At 47.4% G+C, this 16,904-nt stretch overlaps 1 protein-coding gene across 1 annotated transcript in view; it reads left to right on the top strand.

Moving 5' to 3' along the window:
* The window catches only part of ACSS3 (acyl-CoA synthetase short chain family member 3), a 295,452-nt gene that overhangs the window by 237,714 nt on the left and 40,834 nt on the right, over positions 1-16,904 (top strand). The window contains exon 11 of the mRNA XM_063927708.1: positions 3,086-3,181. Within this exon, the coding sequence (XP_063783778.1) occupies positions 3,086-3,181 (96 nt within the window). The remainder of the gene's footprint in view (positions 1-3,085; positions 3,182-16,904) is intronic.

Below are 16,904 nucleotides of genomic sequence, written 5' to 3'. Positions count from 1 at the left end.
GTCAAGGGGTCAGGATCCTACCGTATTTGGACGACTTGTTGATCCTGGCAAATTCCCCAGAAGTTCTCCTACGCCATCTGGATCTGACTATCCAGTTTCTGCAAGCCCACGGGTGGCTCATCAACTGGAAGAAATCTTCCCTGGTCCCTGCGCAAAGCATAGTGCACCTGGGGGCGTTGTTGGACACCCGCAACCAGTGGTTGTTCTTGTCTCAGTAGAAGGTCCTGAAGCTTCAGGACAATATTCGATACTTCCTATCTCGTTCGCAAGTGTCAATACATTCGGCGATGCAAGTGCTAGGTCTCATGGTGTTGGCTTTCGACATGGTGGAGTACGCTCAGTTCCATTCACGCTGCAGAAACAGATTGATTCTTGCCAAATGGGACAGCCTACCTCACCGGATCAGGTCTCACATGATTTCCTTGTCTCCGGAGGTCCGTCTGTCACTGAGCTGGTGGCTTCAGGACCAACGATTGAGCAGGGGTTGTCCCTACTGGATCTCCAACTGGGTTCTTCTGATGATGGATGCCAGTCTGAGAGGTTGGGGCGCTGTGTTGGAGCAACACTCCCTTCAGGGTCGGTGGACCAAGGAGAGGAGTCTCTCCTCCTGATAAACATTCTGGAATTGCGGGCAGTGTTCAACTCATTGAACTTGGCCCAGCATTTAATACAGAACAGACCTGTTCAAGTACAGTCTGACAACGCCACCACGGTGGCTTACATCAATCATCAAGGCGGCACTGGAAGCCGCATGGCAATGAGGGAAGTATCACGGATTCTTCAGTGGGCGGAACGCCATCTGCCAGCCATATCGGCAGTGTTCATTCCAGGGGGCCTACACTGGGTGGACTTTCTCAGTTGTCAGGATATACACACCGGAGAATGGAGCCTCCATCCAGATGTGTTTCAACTCCTCGTGGACAAGTATGGCCTTCCAGATGTGGACCTGATGGCATCTCGACACGATCACAAGGTTCCGGTCTTCGGAGCAAGGACAAGGGATCCTCAAGCAGCGTTCGTGGACGCCCTGGCAATTCCATGGAACTTTCGGCTGCAATACGTGTTCCCTCCGGTGTCACTCCTGCCCAGAGTAATAAGGAAGTTCAAGCAAGAAGGAGGAATCCTACTTCTGATCTCTCCAGCGTGGCCCAGACGGCATTGGTTCTCAGACCTTCAGGGTCTCTCGATAGAGCGTCCCCTTCTACTTCCACAGCGCCCAGATCTTCTTGTTTAGGGCCCCTGTGTATATCAGGACTTAGCCCAATTGGCTTTGACGGCGTGGCTCTTGAATCTTCCGTCTTAAGGGCCAAAGGATTTTCTGAGGCGGTCATTCAAACCATGTTGAAGGACCGGAAAGCGGCTTCTGCTCGGATTTACCATAGGGTCTGTAATTCTTACTTTGCTTGGTGCGCATCTAACAATTATGACACTTACAAGTTTAGCACGGCCAAACTTTTGGCCTTTCTACAACAGGGCCTGGACTGGGGCCTTCGTCTGGCCTCCATCAAGGTTCATATTTCTGCCTTGTCGGTTTGGTTCCAGAGAAAAATTGCAACTTTACCTGATGTTCATACATTTACTCAGGCTGTGTTGCGGATTCAACCTCCTTACGTCCTGCCGGTGGTTCTGGAGGCGTTGCAGGGGTCTCCGTTTGAGCCTCTTGAATCGGCAGACCTTAAGTGGCTTTCTCTTAAGGTGTTGTTTCTACTGGCTATTGTCTCTGCCAGACAGGTGTCGGATTTGGGTGCTTTGTCCTGTAAGTCACCATATCTGATTTTTCACCTTGATTGGGCGGTTCTTAGAACACGTCCCGGGTATCTACCTAAGGTGGTGTCTTCTTTCCACCTTAATCAGGAGATTGTGGTTCCGGCCTTTGCCTCTCCTGAATTGTCTTCCAAAGAGCGGTCTTTGGATGTGGTACAGGCTCTCCGTATCTATGTGAAGAGGACAGCTCCTATCAGGAAGTCTGATTCTCTCTTTGTACTGTTTGGTTTTCACAAACGTGGCTGGCCTGCTCACAAGCAGACCTTGGCCAGATGGGTTAGAATGGTGATTGCACATGCTTATGTACAGGCAAGTCGCCCAGCTCCTGCTACTATTAAGGCCCATTCTACTCGGTCTGTTGGACCTTCTTGGGCGGCCCGCCGTGGTGCGACCCTTGAACAATTGTGCAAGGCGGCTACGTGGTCCTCAGTGAACATGTTCATAAGGTTCTGTGCCTTCGATACAAGCTTCCTTTGGACGCAGGGTTCTTGTGCCCGTTACAGTGCGTCCCCTCCCATAAGGAACTGCTTTAGGACATCCCCGATGTTAATCCTTGTGGAGCCCAGTGTACCCCGCAGCAGAAAACGAGATTTATGGTAAGAACTTACCGTTGTTAAATCTTTTTCTGCGAGGTACAATGGGCTCCACAGGGCGCCCACCCTGTCGCACTTAGCTTCTTTGGGTTGGTATGGCATTAGCCGCTGACACCCTCTCCTGTCGTGAGTGTGTGGTGTATGTGGCTACTAACGATTGTCGTCTCTTTTACCTACTACTGCTTTCGACTGGTTAACAAAAATTGAGCTCCTGTGCACGGAGGCGGGGTTATAGAGGAGGTGGCGCTATGCATCTTGGGAAGAAGGTCAAAGCTTTGAGCCTGTTGGTGCCTCGGATCAAGATCCTACTCTACACCCCAATGTCATTCCCTGTGGAGCCCAGTGTACCTCGCAGAAAGAGATTTAACAACGTAAGTTCTTACTATAAATCTTGTTTTTCGATCGATAAAGGAGTTAGATAGAAATGGAACCAGAGATTTAAAGAACCATATCAAACACATCCTTACTAATTTCCCCAATCATTTCTTGGAGGTCAGCTGCAAAATTCAGACAGCATGTACAGATTTACTAGCCAAACTAGAAGTGGAATCCCCATATCGGCATCCATAAACAGTGCAGGAGTATAGTAAGTAGGGAATTGAAGTGGAGGCGATCCCTTCTTATAGATTTAGATGCACTTTTGTGGAAAAAGACAGGAGTTTCCAGGATCACATTATAAATCAGCCCTTATTTGTTTTATAATTAAATCTCTGTTCTTCTGTGCCTAGAAACTGGATCTCCTATTACTGCGACATGTATTGGGCTTGGAAATTCCTTGAAACCCCCCGCAGGACAAGCAGGCAAGCCTGTTCCAGGATATAATGGTGAGTAAGGTCTATTATAGCACAAAAGAAATCTTGGATTTTTTAATGTACTAAACATCTGAATATTTGTTTATCAGGGGTGTAGCCAGAACTTTTTGGGCCCCGTAGCAACATTTTGAAGAGGCCCATCTCCAAATGCTTCTAGAGGGACACCTTCCCGCAGCAGTTGTTAACTGTATGCCCCATAATAGTGCCTTAGTTCATTCTCTGAACCATAATAGTGCCCTAGTTCATTCTCTGAACCATAATAGAGCCCTAGTTCATTCTCTGAACCATAGTAGTGCCCTAGTTCACAGTACGTTACACTGTAGGGCTGCCAGTACACATTTTGCAAAACAGTATCCTCAATACACATTATGAAATAGTGCCCCCAGTTCATATTATGCCACACTATAGTGCCCCCACTTCATATTGTGCCACATTATAGTAATGCCCTCTAGTTCATTTTATACATTTTATACCACATAACTGGATTTACTGCCTCTGTCCTTTCTTTGCTGACTTAATTAAATGTAACAGATCACACAACACAGACACAAAGAGGCACTATAATACAAAACGTTCTATCCACGTATATGCAATCACAACACAAAGTCCTTTTTCATACCCCTTAATCAGCACTGCCTCACGCACCTCACAGTTGTAATAGAAGGAGAAAAATCAGAGTCCTGCAGGAATGTTATCTGGATCCTGGCACTTGGAATGCCGGCGGTCAGAGTACCGACAGCGGCATTCTGACGTGCAGGATTCCGACACCTGTTCGGTAAATACCCTTCCTGCTGGTGCCTAACTCTAATACCCGCAGCCTAACACAAACCCCCGCCCCCCCCCCATCCTCGCTGCCTAATCTTAACCCTCCACCTGCAGCATAAAGTTAAGCTCAGTCACGCCAGGTGTCTCGCATCGTATGGCATCTCAGGTGTATGAGGACACATATGTACAGTGATCATAGCAGAAAGATCCCCAAGTGGATTGTTATTTACATTGTCAGGACAATTCTGGTGATTGTATCCTGTACATGAGTTTGAGACTCTGTTTACAATTACTTGGGACTCTCTACAAAAGCATTGGACAGATATCTTTATTTTATATTCTATTCGTGACATGATTAATATCAGTACTTATCTTTGAATATTTTAATTTGCATTTTTCATTGGTGTATTTTTTACATATAACTGTGTATCAGATGCTTTATGTAGTTAATTCCGAGTCTTGCTAATTATATTTATTTTGCCACATCAATATTCTTATGGTTTTATTAGCTCAATTACACCTGTTTTTTTTCTGTAAATTGCATACCAGAAAATGAAGGGACTCTCTAAAGGCATTTGGGAACACATACCTGGGGACCCAACGCTGAGGTTGCACATTTCTGCTTCAGAGCAGTCCATGCAAGTCCGCCCCATTGGGGACCCAAGTGCTGATCCTACTGTTAACACTTGTTGGTACACTTGCAGGGTTGTCATGGGTTGGTGGTGCTGTTCCAAACCAAATTATTTAAGGTCAAAGTGATAGGCAAAACCAGTGCTTTTGGCTGCCAATCATAAAATGTGGCCCAACAGAAGAGCCTCCCTATTTCTTACTGAATTTCTCAGTATGAATCTTTTGGCCTAGGGGTGCTGTGAGAAAAACACCTGATATTCTAGACTGCCATGGTTCAAGACAGTTTGGGAACCACTACCCTATAGCAGTGACTAAACCACAGCCTCAATGGCTCAGATACCAGACATTTAAAAATGATAATCTATGCTAATCACATTTTCACTGACATTTTTTGTTCCAGTTTAAAAAGAAAATGATTACAACCTTTCGCCAACATTGGCATCACTTCAACTGCATATAGAGCAGGAAAGTTAAATGTGCCCGTTTGCCATTTATACTTTAGGCCGTTTGCTATATAAAGGGAGCGGTGAGACATGTCGGATTCTCTTATCTGTGAACATTGCTGTCTCTTTCATCCAATACTTCTTCCCAAGAAAGCATTAGAAAGTGTTGAGCATATACAGAAAGTGCTGCTCACAGCTTTGAAGTCATTTGATATGCAGAACATCTATTCTCTTCACTGAGCTAATCTCAAAGCTGTGAATCACACATGTTGAGCGTGAATGTGAACTGTAATGTCAAGTCTCCTAAAATGTAATTTATATTATTTTATCTCAGACAAGGCTGTATCCTTCATGGCATATTCTGAGAATTCATTCCGAACAGACCTAGATTGTATTGAAAGAGCTACACTAAAATTATTTGTCAAGATACTGTATGTAGATTAAACTAGAACTTCTGCTATGTTCTGACTAACTGCAGCTAGCAAAAAATGATTTGGGCTGTGCATAAGTGTCTCCTTCCCTTCACTGACCACGTACTGTAGGTGACCACCACCTCTGCTGTCACTGAATCATAACGCTGTGGTCATTTAAGCCATAAGTGGCTATGATTGTCCCTAGAGATTGTACTGTAGATTAGGGCCATTCATGGCCATGCAGAGGTCTAAATCACCCAGAATCCCCTATATTGCATAGTGGAGCCAGGAGAACTCTAGCACGACACTGAGGGAGAGGGACTGGCGACGGGTGATACTAGTAAGGAGCAGAGTGATATGTGCAATAAATGACTGGCAATTATATATTTATGAAATACATGAGCGACAATTGGGAGAAATTTTTGGGATCTGCTCAATATAATTGCCAATAGGGTTTTTTTAATCTCTGTGCAGTATATGGGTGTGGTATGGTAGGTCGACAGTAACTAGGTCGACCACCATTGGTCGACAGTAACTAGATCGACAGGGTCTTTAAGTCAACATGGTCTAGGTCGACAGGCCAAATGGTTGACATGAGTTTTTTAATGTTTTTTTGTGCTGTTTTCTCTGTACAGTAACCGGGAACCCCAATTAGTGTCCGCTCTCATGGCTCGCTTCGCTCGCCATGCTTCGGGCAGGTTACTATTCCCAATCGTCGTTCACGTTGATTGTTAAGTATGAAAAAGTTCAGAAAAATAAAAACATTTTTAAAAAACTCACGTCAACCTTTTGACTTGTCGGCCTAGAACATGTCGACCTAGAGACCGGATACCGCAGTATATACCTGCGATGTGATATCACTGTAACCAGAAACTCAGGTCATCATATTTTGGGTGGTCACCTACAGTCTCACCCTCTACTTTTTGTAAAGCGAAATATGAGGTAGCAAAGAATGGGATATAAGCATTTATGTAATTGCATATTAGACTGTATTGGGACGGAACAAAGGACATTTGAATCTGATGGTAATTATCAGCCCCACACCGCTCATGTTAAGTATTCTTCTCTGTGCTGCAGTAAGTACAACTTGTTTTGCCAAACCACGCATTCAGGTATACTGTTCCTAAGTAGGGAAGCCAATCCCGGGCCATTTTTTCAATCCCGGGTATCGGGATTGAAAAATGGCCAATCCCTGTGGCCGCCTCCTCGCCCCACCCCGCCCCGCACATATAACTCACCATATACCGGGGGCGGGCGGGAGGGAACATACTGTGAACGCTGCTGGCGGCTCCCACCAGCAGCTGACAGTGCAGCGTGACCTCTCACACTGTGCAGGGGACCCGGAAGGAGGAAGCCGGGCAGCGTTTGAGCGTCCTGTGGACGCTCAACGCTGATCCCTCAATCCCCGGGATTGGAGCTTCCAATCCCGGGATTGAATCCCGGCCATTTTTGGGCCTAAATCCCGGGATCCCGCCGATCCCGATCCCGGGATTGGCCACCATATTCCTAATCATGTCAAATGTTGCTGTTATGTAATAAGTTCATTTAATTACTTGAGGCTGATTTAAAGCCTTAAATTAGCTGCAAACACTGATAAAGTAAAAGTGTTCTCTACACATCACAGTAAAACTTAAGGTCCGTACCCACTAGGTGATATGACACACAGTATCGCTCATTTTCAGCCTTCTGCGTGATATTGTGTGTGATATCGCCCAGTGTATATACTGCAGATAATGAACGATCCACGGTCCCACACATCGTTATCGCCCCCCTCAATCTGACTATATCATCAGATACTGCATGCACGGGCTGTCTGCAGCATGACGTCACTGTATGATATCGCTTGCGCTATCGTACAGGCTGTAACACAGAGAAACGCGTTGGCTCGCCCACCTTTGACATAACCACAGCTGTCAGCCTACCGCAGAGCCGGCCACCCGCAAACAGGAAGTAGCCGCATGGCACATACTCCGGGCACTGGAACAGAGCCCTCACAGCTGAGAGGAAGCCAGGTTGAACCAGGCAAAGATGTGGGCAGAGACGGGCCGCATCCACAGGAGTCAGCAGCAGCCGTGCAGGGGACGCCTGCATTGGGAGTGGGTTATGGCACAGACGGTTCATTGACAGTGAAGTACCTGAGGAACGCCCACGTTGCAGCATTCAAAGAGGTGTTGCTTCTAATAAGCAATTATCCCTAAACCACACCGAAGGAACAACAAGGCACCCTACTTATTAACACTGTTTTAAAATTGCGTACGAAGGCTACAGACTATGGTGGTCATTCCGAGTTGATCGCTTGCTAGCAGTTTTTAGTAGCCGCGCAAACGCTATGCCGCCTCCCACTGGGAGTGTATTTTAGCTTAGCAGAAGTGCGAACGAAAGGATCGCAGAGCGGCTACATAAAATAGTTGTGCAGTTTCAGAGTAGCTTCAGATCTACTCAGCGCTTGCGATCACTTCAGACCATTCAGTTCCGGATTTGACGTCACAAACACGCCCTGCGTTCTTCCAGCCATGCCTGCGTTTTTCATGGCACGCCTGCGTTTTTCCGAACACTCCCTGAAAACGGTCAGTTGACACCCAGAAACGCCCACTTCATATCAATCACTCTGCGGCGGACATTGCGAATGAAAAGCTTTGCTAGATCTTGTGTAAAACTACATAGGCTGTTGTGAAAGTACGTCGCGCGTACGCATTGCGCCGCATATGCATGCGCAGAAGTGCTGCTTTTTCATTTCTCTGACGTCCTAGTGGATGCTGGGGACTCCGTCAGGACCATGGGGATTAGCGGCTCCGCAGGAGACAGGGCACAAAAATAAAGCTTTAGGATCAGGTGGTGTGCACTGGCTCCTCCCCCTATGACCCTCCTCCAAGCCTCAGTTAGGTTTTTGTGCCCGTCCGAGCAGGGTGCAATCTAGGTGGCTCTCCTAAAGAGCTGCTTAGAAAAAGTTTTTAGGTTTTTTATTTTACAGTGAGTCCTGCTGGCAACAGGCTCACTGCAACGAGGGACTTAGGGGAGAAGAAGTGAACTCACCTGCGTGCAGGATGGATTGGCTTCTTAGGCTACTGGACACCATTAGCTCCAGAGGGATCGAACACATGCCCAGCCATGGAGTCCGGTCCCGGAGCCGCGCCGCCGACCCCCTTACAGATGCCGAAAAGCGAAGAGGTCCAGAAACCGGCGGCAGAAGACTTTTCAGTCTTCATGAGGTAGCGCACAGCACTGCAGCTGTGCGCCATTGTTGTCACACACTTCACACCAGCGGTCACGGAGGGTGCAGGGCGCTGCAGGGGGCGCCCTGGGCAGCAATGAGAATACCTTGTTCTGGCTAAAAAATACATCACATATAGCCCCTGGGGCTATATGGATGTATTTAACCCCTGCCAGGTCTCACAAACTCCGGAGAAGAGCCCGCCGAAATAGGGGGCGGGGCCTATCTCCTCAGCACACAGCGCCATTTTCCTGCTCAGCTCCGCTGCGAGGAAGGCTCCCAGGACTCTCCCCTGCACTGCACTACAGAAACAGGGTAAAACAGAGAGGGGGGGGGCACTTTTTTGGCGGTTTTTTTATATATATTAAGCTGCTATAAGGGAGACAACACTTCTATAGGGTTGTTCCTATATATTTATAGCGCTTGGGTGTGTGCTGGCAAACTCTCCCTCTGTCTCCCCAAAGGGCTAGTGGGGTCCTGTCTTCGATAAGAGCATTCCCTGTGTGTCTGCTGTGTGTCGGTACGTGTGTGTCGACATGTATGAGGACGATGTTGGTGTGGAGGCGGAGCAATTGCCGGTAATGGTGATGTCACCCCCTAGGGAGTCGACACCGGAATGGATGGCTTTGTTTATGGAATTACGTGATAATGTCAGCACATTACAAAAATCAGTTGACGACATGAGACGGCCGGCAAACCAGTTAGTACCTGTACAGGCGTCTCAGACACCGTCAGGGGCTGTAAAACGCCCTTTACCTCAGTCGGTCGACACAGACCCAGACACGGACACCGAATCTAGTGTCGACGGTGAAGAAACAAACGTATTTTCCAGTAGGGCCACACGTTATATGATCACGGCAATGAAGGAGGCTTTGCATATCTCTGATACTGCATGTACCACAAAAAGGGGTATTATGTGGGGTCTGAAAAAACTACCTGTAGTTTTTCCTGAATCAGACGAATTGAATGAAGTGTGTGATGAAGCGTGGGTTAACCCCGATAGAAAACTGCTAAGTTCAAAGAAGTTATTGGCATTATATCCTTTCCCGCCAGAGGTTAGGGCGCGCTGGGAAACACCCCCTAGGGTGGATAAGGCGCTCACACGCTTATCAAAACAAGTGGCGTTACCGTCTCCTGAAACGGCCGCCCTCAAGGATCCAGCGGATAGGAGGCTGGAAACTACCCTGAAAAGTATATACACTCATACTGGTGTTATACTGCGACCAGCCATCGCCTCTGCATGGATGTGCAGTGCTGGGGTGGTTTGGTCGGATTCCCTGACTGAAAATACTGATACCCTAGATAGGGACAGTATTTTATTGACTTTAGAGCAATTAAAGGATGCTTTTCTTTATATGCGAGATGCTCAGAGGGATATTTGCACTCTGGCATCGAGAGTAAGTGCGATGTCCATATCTGCCAGAAGAAGTTTATGGACGCGACAATGGTCAGGTGATGCGGATTCCAAACGGCATATGGAAGTATTGCCGTATAAGGGGGAGGAATTATTTGGGGTCGGTCTATCGGATTTGGTGGCCACGGCAACAGCCGGGAAATCCACCTTTTTACCTCAGGTCCCCTCCCAACAGAAAAAGACACCGTCTTTTCAGCCGCAGTCCTTTCGTTCCTATAGGAACAAGCGGGCGAAAGGACAGTCATATTTGCCCCGAGGCAAAGGAAAGGGTAAGAGAGTGCACCAAGCAGCTTCTTCCCAGGAGCAGAAGCCCCCCCCCGGCTTCTGCAAAGCCCTCAGCATGACGTTGGGGCTTTACAAGCGGACTCAGGGGCGGTGGGGGGTCGCCTCAAGAATTTCAGCGCACAGTGGGCTCACTCACAGGTGGACCCCTGGATCCTGCAGATAGTATCTCAGGGTTACAGGTTGGAATTCGAGAAGTCTCCCCCTCGCCGGTTCCTAAAGTCTGCTCTGCCAACGTCTCCCTCAGACAGGGCGACGGTATTGGAAGCCATTCACAAGCTGTATTCTCAGCAGGTGATAGTCAAGGTACCCCTCCTACAACAGGGAAAGGGGTATTATTCCACACTATTTGTGGTACCGAAGCCGGACGGCTCGGTAAGACCTATTCTAAATCTGAAATCTTTGAACCTGTACATACAAAAATTCAAGTTCAAGATGGAGTCACTCAGAGCAGTGATAGCGAATCTGGAAGAAGGGGACTTTATGGTGTCCCTGGACATCAAGGATGCTTACCTGCATGTCCCAATTTGCCCTTCACATCAAGGGTACCTCAGGTTCGTGGTGCAAAACTGTCATTATCAGTTTCAGACGCTGCCGTTTGGATTGTCCACGGCACCTCGGGTCTTTACCAAGGTAATGGCCGAAATGTTGTTTCTTCTGCGAAGAAAAGGCGTATTAATTATCCCTTACTTGGACGATCTCCTGATAAGGGCAAGGTCCAGGGAACAGCTGGGGGACGTAGTAGCACTAACCCAAGTAGTGCTGCAACAGCACGGGTGGATTCTGAATTTTCCAAAATCTCAATTGACCCCGACGACACGTCTGCTGTTCCTGGGAATGATTCTGGACACGGTTCAGAAAAAGGTGTTTCTTCCGGAGGAGAAAGCCAGGGAGTTATCCGAACTTGTCAGGAACCTCCTAAAACCAGGGAAAGTGTCTGTGCATCAATGCACAAGAGTCCTGGGAAAGATGGTGGCTTCTTACGAAGCGATTCCATTCGGCAGATTCCACGCACGAACTTTTCAGTGGGATCTGCTGGACAAATGGTCCGGATCGCATCTGCAGATGCATCAGCGGATAACCTTATCGCCACGGACAAGGGTGTCTCTTCTGTGGTGGTTGCAGAGTGCTCATCTGTTAGAGGGCCGCAGATTCGGCATACAGGACTGGGTCCTGGTGACCACGGATGCCAGTCTGAGAGGCTGGGGAGCGGTCACACAGGGAAGAAACTTCCAGGGAGTATGGTCAAGCCTGGAGATGTCTCTTCACATAAATATACTGGAGCTAAGAGCGGTTTACAATGCTCTAAGCCTGGCAAAACCCCTGCTTCAGGGTCAGCCGGTGTTGATCCAGTCGGACAACATCACGGCAGTCGCCCACGTAAACAGACAGGGCGGCACAAGAAGCAGGAGAGCAATGGCAGAAGCTGCAAGGATTCTTCGCTGGGCGGAAGATCACGTGATAGCACTGTCAGCAGTGTTCATTCCGGGAGTGGACAACTGGGAAGCAGACTTCCTCAGCAGAAACACCGTGGGTGTTCCAGTCAGTGTATGTGTTTCCTCCTCTGCCTCTCATACCAAAAGTACTGAGAATTATACGGCAAAGGGGAGTAAGAACGATACTCGTGGCTCCGGATTGGCCAAGAAGAACTTGGTACCCGGAACTTCAGGAGATGCTCACGGAAGATCCGTGGCCTCTACCTCTAAGACGGGATCTGCTTCAGCAGGGACCGTGTCTATTACAAGACTTACCGCGGCTGCGTTTGACGGCATGGCGGTTGAACGCCGAATTCTAAGGGAAAAAGGCATTCCGGAAGAGGTCATTCCTACACTGGTAAAAGCCAGGAAGGAGGTGACTGCACAACATTATCACCGCATTTGGAGAAAATATGTTGCGTGGTGTGAGGCCAGGAAGGCCCCCACGGAGGAATTTCAATTGGGTCGATTCCTACATTTCCTGCAAACAGGATTGTCTATGGGCCTCAAATTGGGGTCCATTAAGGTTCAAATTTCGGCCCTGTCGATTTTCTTCCAGAAAGAATTGGCTTCAGTTCCTGAAGTCCAGACTTTTGTAAAAGGAGTACTACATGTACAGCCCCCGGTTGTGCCCCCAGTGGCTCCGTGGGACCTTAATGTAGTTTTGGATTTTCTCAAATCCCATTGGTTTGAGCCACTCAAATCGGTGGATTTGAAATATCTTACATGGAAAGTAACCATGCTACTGGCCCTGGCTTCAGCCAGGAGAGTGTCAGAATTGGCGGCTTTATCGTATAAAAGCCCATATCTGATTTTCCATTCGGACAGGGCAGAACTGCGGACGCGTCTTCATTTTCTGCCTAAGGTGGTGTCAGCGTTTCACCTGAACCAGCCTATTGTGGTGCCTGCGGCTACTAGCGATTTGGAGGATTTCAAGTTGCTGGACGTTGTCAGGGCATTGAAAATATATATTTCAAGGACGGCTGGAGTCAGAAAATCTGACTCGCTGTTTATACTGTATGCACCCAACAAGCTGGGTGCTCCTGCTTCTAAGCAGACGATTGCTCGTTGGATTTGTAGCACAATTCAACTTGCACATTCTGTGGCAGGCCTGCCACAGCCTAAATCTGTCAAGGCCCATTCCACAAGGAAGGTGGGCTCATCCTGGGCGGCTGCCCGAGGGGTCTCGGCATTACAACTCTGCCGAGCAGCTACGTGGTCGGGGGAGAACACGTTTGTAAAATTCTACAAATTTGATACCCTGGCTAAAGAGGACCTGGAGTTCTCTCATTCGGTGCTGCAGAGTCATCCGCACTCTCCCGCCCGTTTGGGAGCTTTGGTATAATCCCCATGGTCCTGACGGAGTCCCCAGCATCCACTAGGACGTCAGAGAAAATAAGATTTTACTTACCGATAAATCTATTTCTCGTAGTCCGTAGTGGATGCTGGGCGCCCATCCCAAGTGCGGATTGTCTGCAATACTTGTACATAGTTATTGTTACAAAAAAATCGGGTTGTTATTGTTGTGAGCCGTCTGTTCAGAGGCTCCTACGTTTGTCATACTGTTAACTGGGTTCAGATCACAAGTTGTACGGTGTGATTGGTGTGGCTGGTATGAGTCTTACCCGGGATTCAAAATCCTTCCTTATTGTGTACGCTCGTCCGGGCACAGTATCCTAACTGAGGCTTGGAGGAGGGTCATAGGGGGAGGAGCCAGTGCACACCACCTGATCCTAAAGCTTTATTTTTGTGCCCTGTCTCCTGCGGAGCCGCTAATCCCCATGGTCCTGACGGAGTCCCCAGCATCCACTACGGACTACGAGAAATAGATTTATCGGTAAGTAAAATCTTATTTTAATCGCTGTGCTGCAAACATTTTTATCTAGTGATCAACTCGGAATGACCCCCTATATCTGATCTGTATACCTGTTTGAGAAGGTAAAACTCACATAAAACTTAAATTGTGACCTAAGGAAGGTGCAATTCAGCAACTGTTCAGATAGACGATTTGTATATGGATGGATATATGATCTTTGCTTATATGTAGCGCTACTTTTTATCTATTTGCTTGAACAAACCGTATTGATGTTTTAAAGCATTGTCAAATAAATGTATTGACTTTTGAAAAACCAGAGTCCAGACACATTTTTTTTCCCACACACATGTATCGGTGTGATACCCACTTTATATCATTAAATCCTGAAAATCCTGCAGCACATAAAAAATGTAAAAAATATGGTCACCTCTCCGGTGGTCTCTGTGGCTCCCGATGGTCTCCCCTCCATCTTCCTACTGGGGAGCGGACTGCTGGAGGATGTGGTCACACATACACATACAGACACTTATATACACACCCACATACTCACAGACACTCATACACATTTGGTGGATAAGGAGTTGTTTTACCTACGCGCTGAGCAAGTGACACAGGGTTAAACATGCAAGTGCACATGTGATCTCTGATCGCGTTTCAGCAAGGTGAAAAAACACTGAGAATCCATGATTATTTTATTAATTGTATGTTTATCACCTGAAGCACTGTGTCTCCGTACTGAATAAATTGTATCACATTATTCATGCAGTAGGTTTCAATTATTGGTACCTTGCCTATTTGTTAAAGTGTATATATGGACACTTCTCACTAAAACACACAATCACATCATAACACATTATTCAGGGCTAGAAAGTATCACTACCATTTTGACTTACATCATTAGCTGAACTCAGAGCATCATTTGTATATTCACTCATACACACTCACACACACACTTTATACTCACCACTGCTGCAGAAGCCCTGGGTCCCGATGCTGGATGAAGAAAAGGCTTCTTTGGAAGGTGAGTAATTACTGACTAATTAAGTAAATTAGAAACTTCCAATTGCTTAATGTCCTCAGAGGGGTTGTCACAGCAAGTCTGTGATTTTCCCTAAAAATAACAATTTAGGAAAAATCAGACTGTGGAGGTGGTGGGTTTTTCTAATTTCCCGTCCTCAATTGAATTCCCCCCATAGAATTTTGTGCAGCATGGAGTTGCTCGGACATGACCCAACACACTGGGCCTGATTCAGATGTGGACAGAGGTGCATGGAAGCAGTTGCAATGTACTGGTATGGTAATGCAGCAGGAAGCATCTGAGTAGTAGTAGTTTTCTGCTTGCATTAGTGGTCTGAGATGCATCATCTTATCACCAGCTGGCTGCATGCTCCGTGGAGTGGAGCAAGCCGGGTGCCACATATCCAACAAAGAGACCAGCAATCCCCGTCTTCCATCGGAGATACTAGCCTCATCACTTTCTCAAAACAGAAATGATGCGCATCGATTTGGGACACTGCGGCTGTCACCGCCCCCGCCCCACCCCTAAATGGCAGCAGACTGTCAATCACTGACAGTCTGCTACCACCATCGCAGACCTGTACCAAACATCCTTACCCCTGTCCACATCTGAATCATTGAAACCCCATAAGTACTGTACTAGGATTTTAAGGGAACATTACTATTACAACTATATGAGTTTGCACTTCTATGCCAGTGCCTTGGACTATGAACATAAGGGCTTCCTTTAACAATGAGACCTAACTCCTTTAGCACACTCTAAAGAGGTTATGTCCTCTGTTCAGTATTAAACAGCAGTTTTGTCACTGTATATAGATGGCATTGGCGGTACAGTCCTCATTGCCAGCAGTGGGGACACAGCAACAGCTTTTTTTGATTCAGTGAAGCCTTACAGATTTTCCCCTGCTTGGTGAGAGTGCAGTGCGCATGTGCAGACGGCTGCCAAAGGTAGGTTGTCTGCAACAGAGAAGAGGAAGCTGCCGAGGAGAGGGTTGTTACTGGTCCTTGCCGGAGAGGTCATTTATGTTACATACCAGTGGCATATTCATTAGTATCACTGCCTGCTGATTAGAAGTATAGCCATATGATTACTTTCATTAATAACAAATAGCAAACGTTCTGTGATCTCACACCTCCTACTGCATTGCTCAGTGTAGTGAGTAAATGAACACGTCAGCCAGACAGCGGGGGGGTTTGAAAACAAAAACGTTGACACGTATACTGCTTGTTATATCATCATGTTAATCACACAGCTGAAATTGTGTGCACTGACGATCGCGTGGAGCGGATTGTGTGGAAGTCACTGCTTGGGCAGCGATGTTGGTATGATTATAGTATTTAGGACTTTCATACAGGCCATGGCTATCCAAGGTGACATCTAATTCTTCATTTTAAAATGAAGAGGTACAGTCATCTTTTCTATTTAAAGCAGAGGTCCCAAACTTATTTGACCTGCTGCCCCCTTTAGAAAAATAAATACTCCGTGCCCCCCTGGATATCTACATTCTTTAAGCAAACAAACAGAAAAGATGCAGTGATAAATTTGAGTTCTTTTATGTATCTCTATTTCTCTATCGTCCTAAGTGGATGCTGGGGTTCCTGAAAGGACCATGGGGAATAGCGGCTCCGCAGGAGACAGGGCACAAAAAAGTAAAGCTTTTACCAGATCAGGTGGTGTGCACTGGCTCCTCCCCCTATGACCCTCCTCCAGACTCCAGTTAGATTTTGTGCCCGAACGAGAAGGGTGCAATCTAGGTGGCTCTCCTAAAGAGCTGCTTAGAGAAAGTTTAGCTTAGGTTTTTTACTTTACAGTGAGTCCTGCTGGCAACAGGATCACTGCAACGAGGGACTTAGGGGAGAAGTAGTGAACTCACCTGCGTGCAGAGTGGATTTGCTGCTTGGCTACTGGACACTAGCTCCAGAGGGACGATCACAGGTACAGCCTGGATGGTCACCGGAGCCGCGCCGCCGGCCCCCTTGCAGACGCTGAAGAGAGAAGAGGTCCAAAATCGGCGGCTGAAGACTCCTGAGTCTTCATAAAGGTAGCGCACAGCACTGCAGCTGTGCGCCATTTTCCTCTCAGCACACTTCACACAACAGTCACTGAGGGTGCAGAGCGCTGGGGGGGGCGCTCTGAGAGGCAAATAAAAACCTTATTAGAGGCAAAAAATACCTCACATATAGCCCACAGAGGCTATATGGAGATATTTAACCCCTGCCTAACTTCAAAAATAGCGGGAGACGAGCCCGCCGAAAAAGGGGCGGGGCC

Source organism: Pseudophryne corroboree, chromosome 6 (genome assembly GCF_028390025.1).
Source record: "Pseudophryne corroboree isolate aPseCor3 chromosome 6, aPseCor3.hap2, whole genome shotgun sequence".
In the NCBI taxonomy this organism is placed as follows: Eukaryota; Metazoa; Chordata; class Amphibia; order Anura; family Myobatrachidae; genus Pseudophryne; species Pseudophryne corroboree.
The sequence above is the reverse complement of the archived record's forward strand: the minus strand, read 5'-3'. Positions and strand labels throughout refer to the sequence as shown.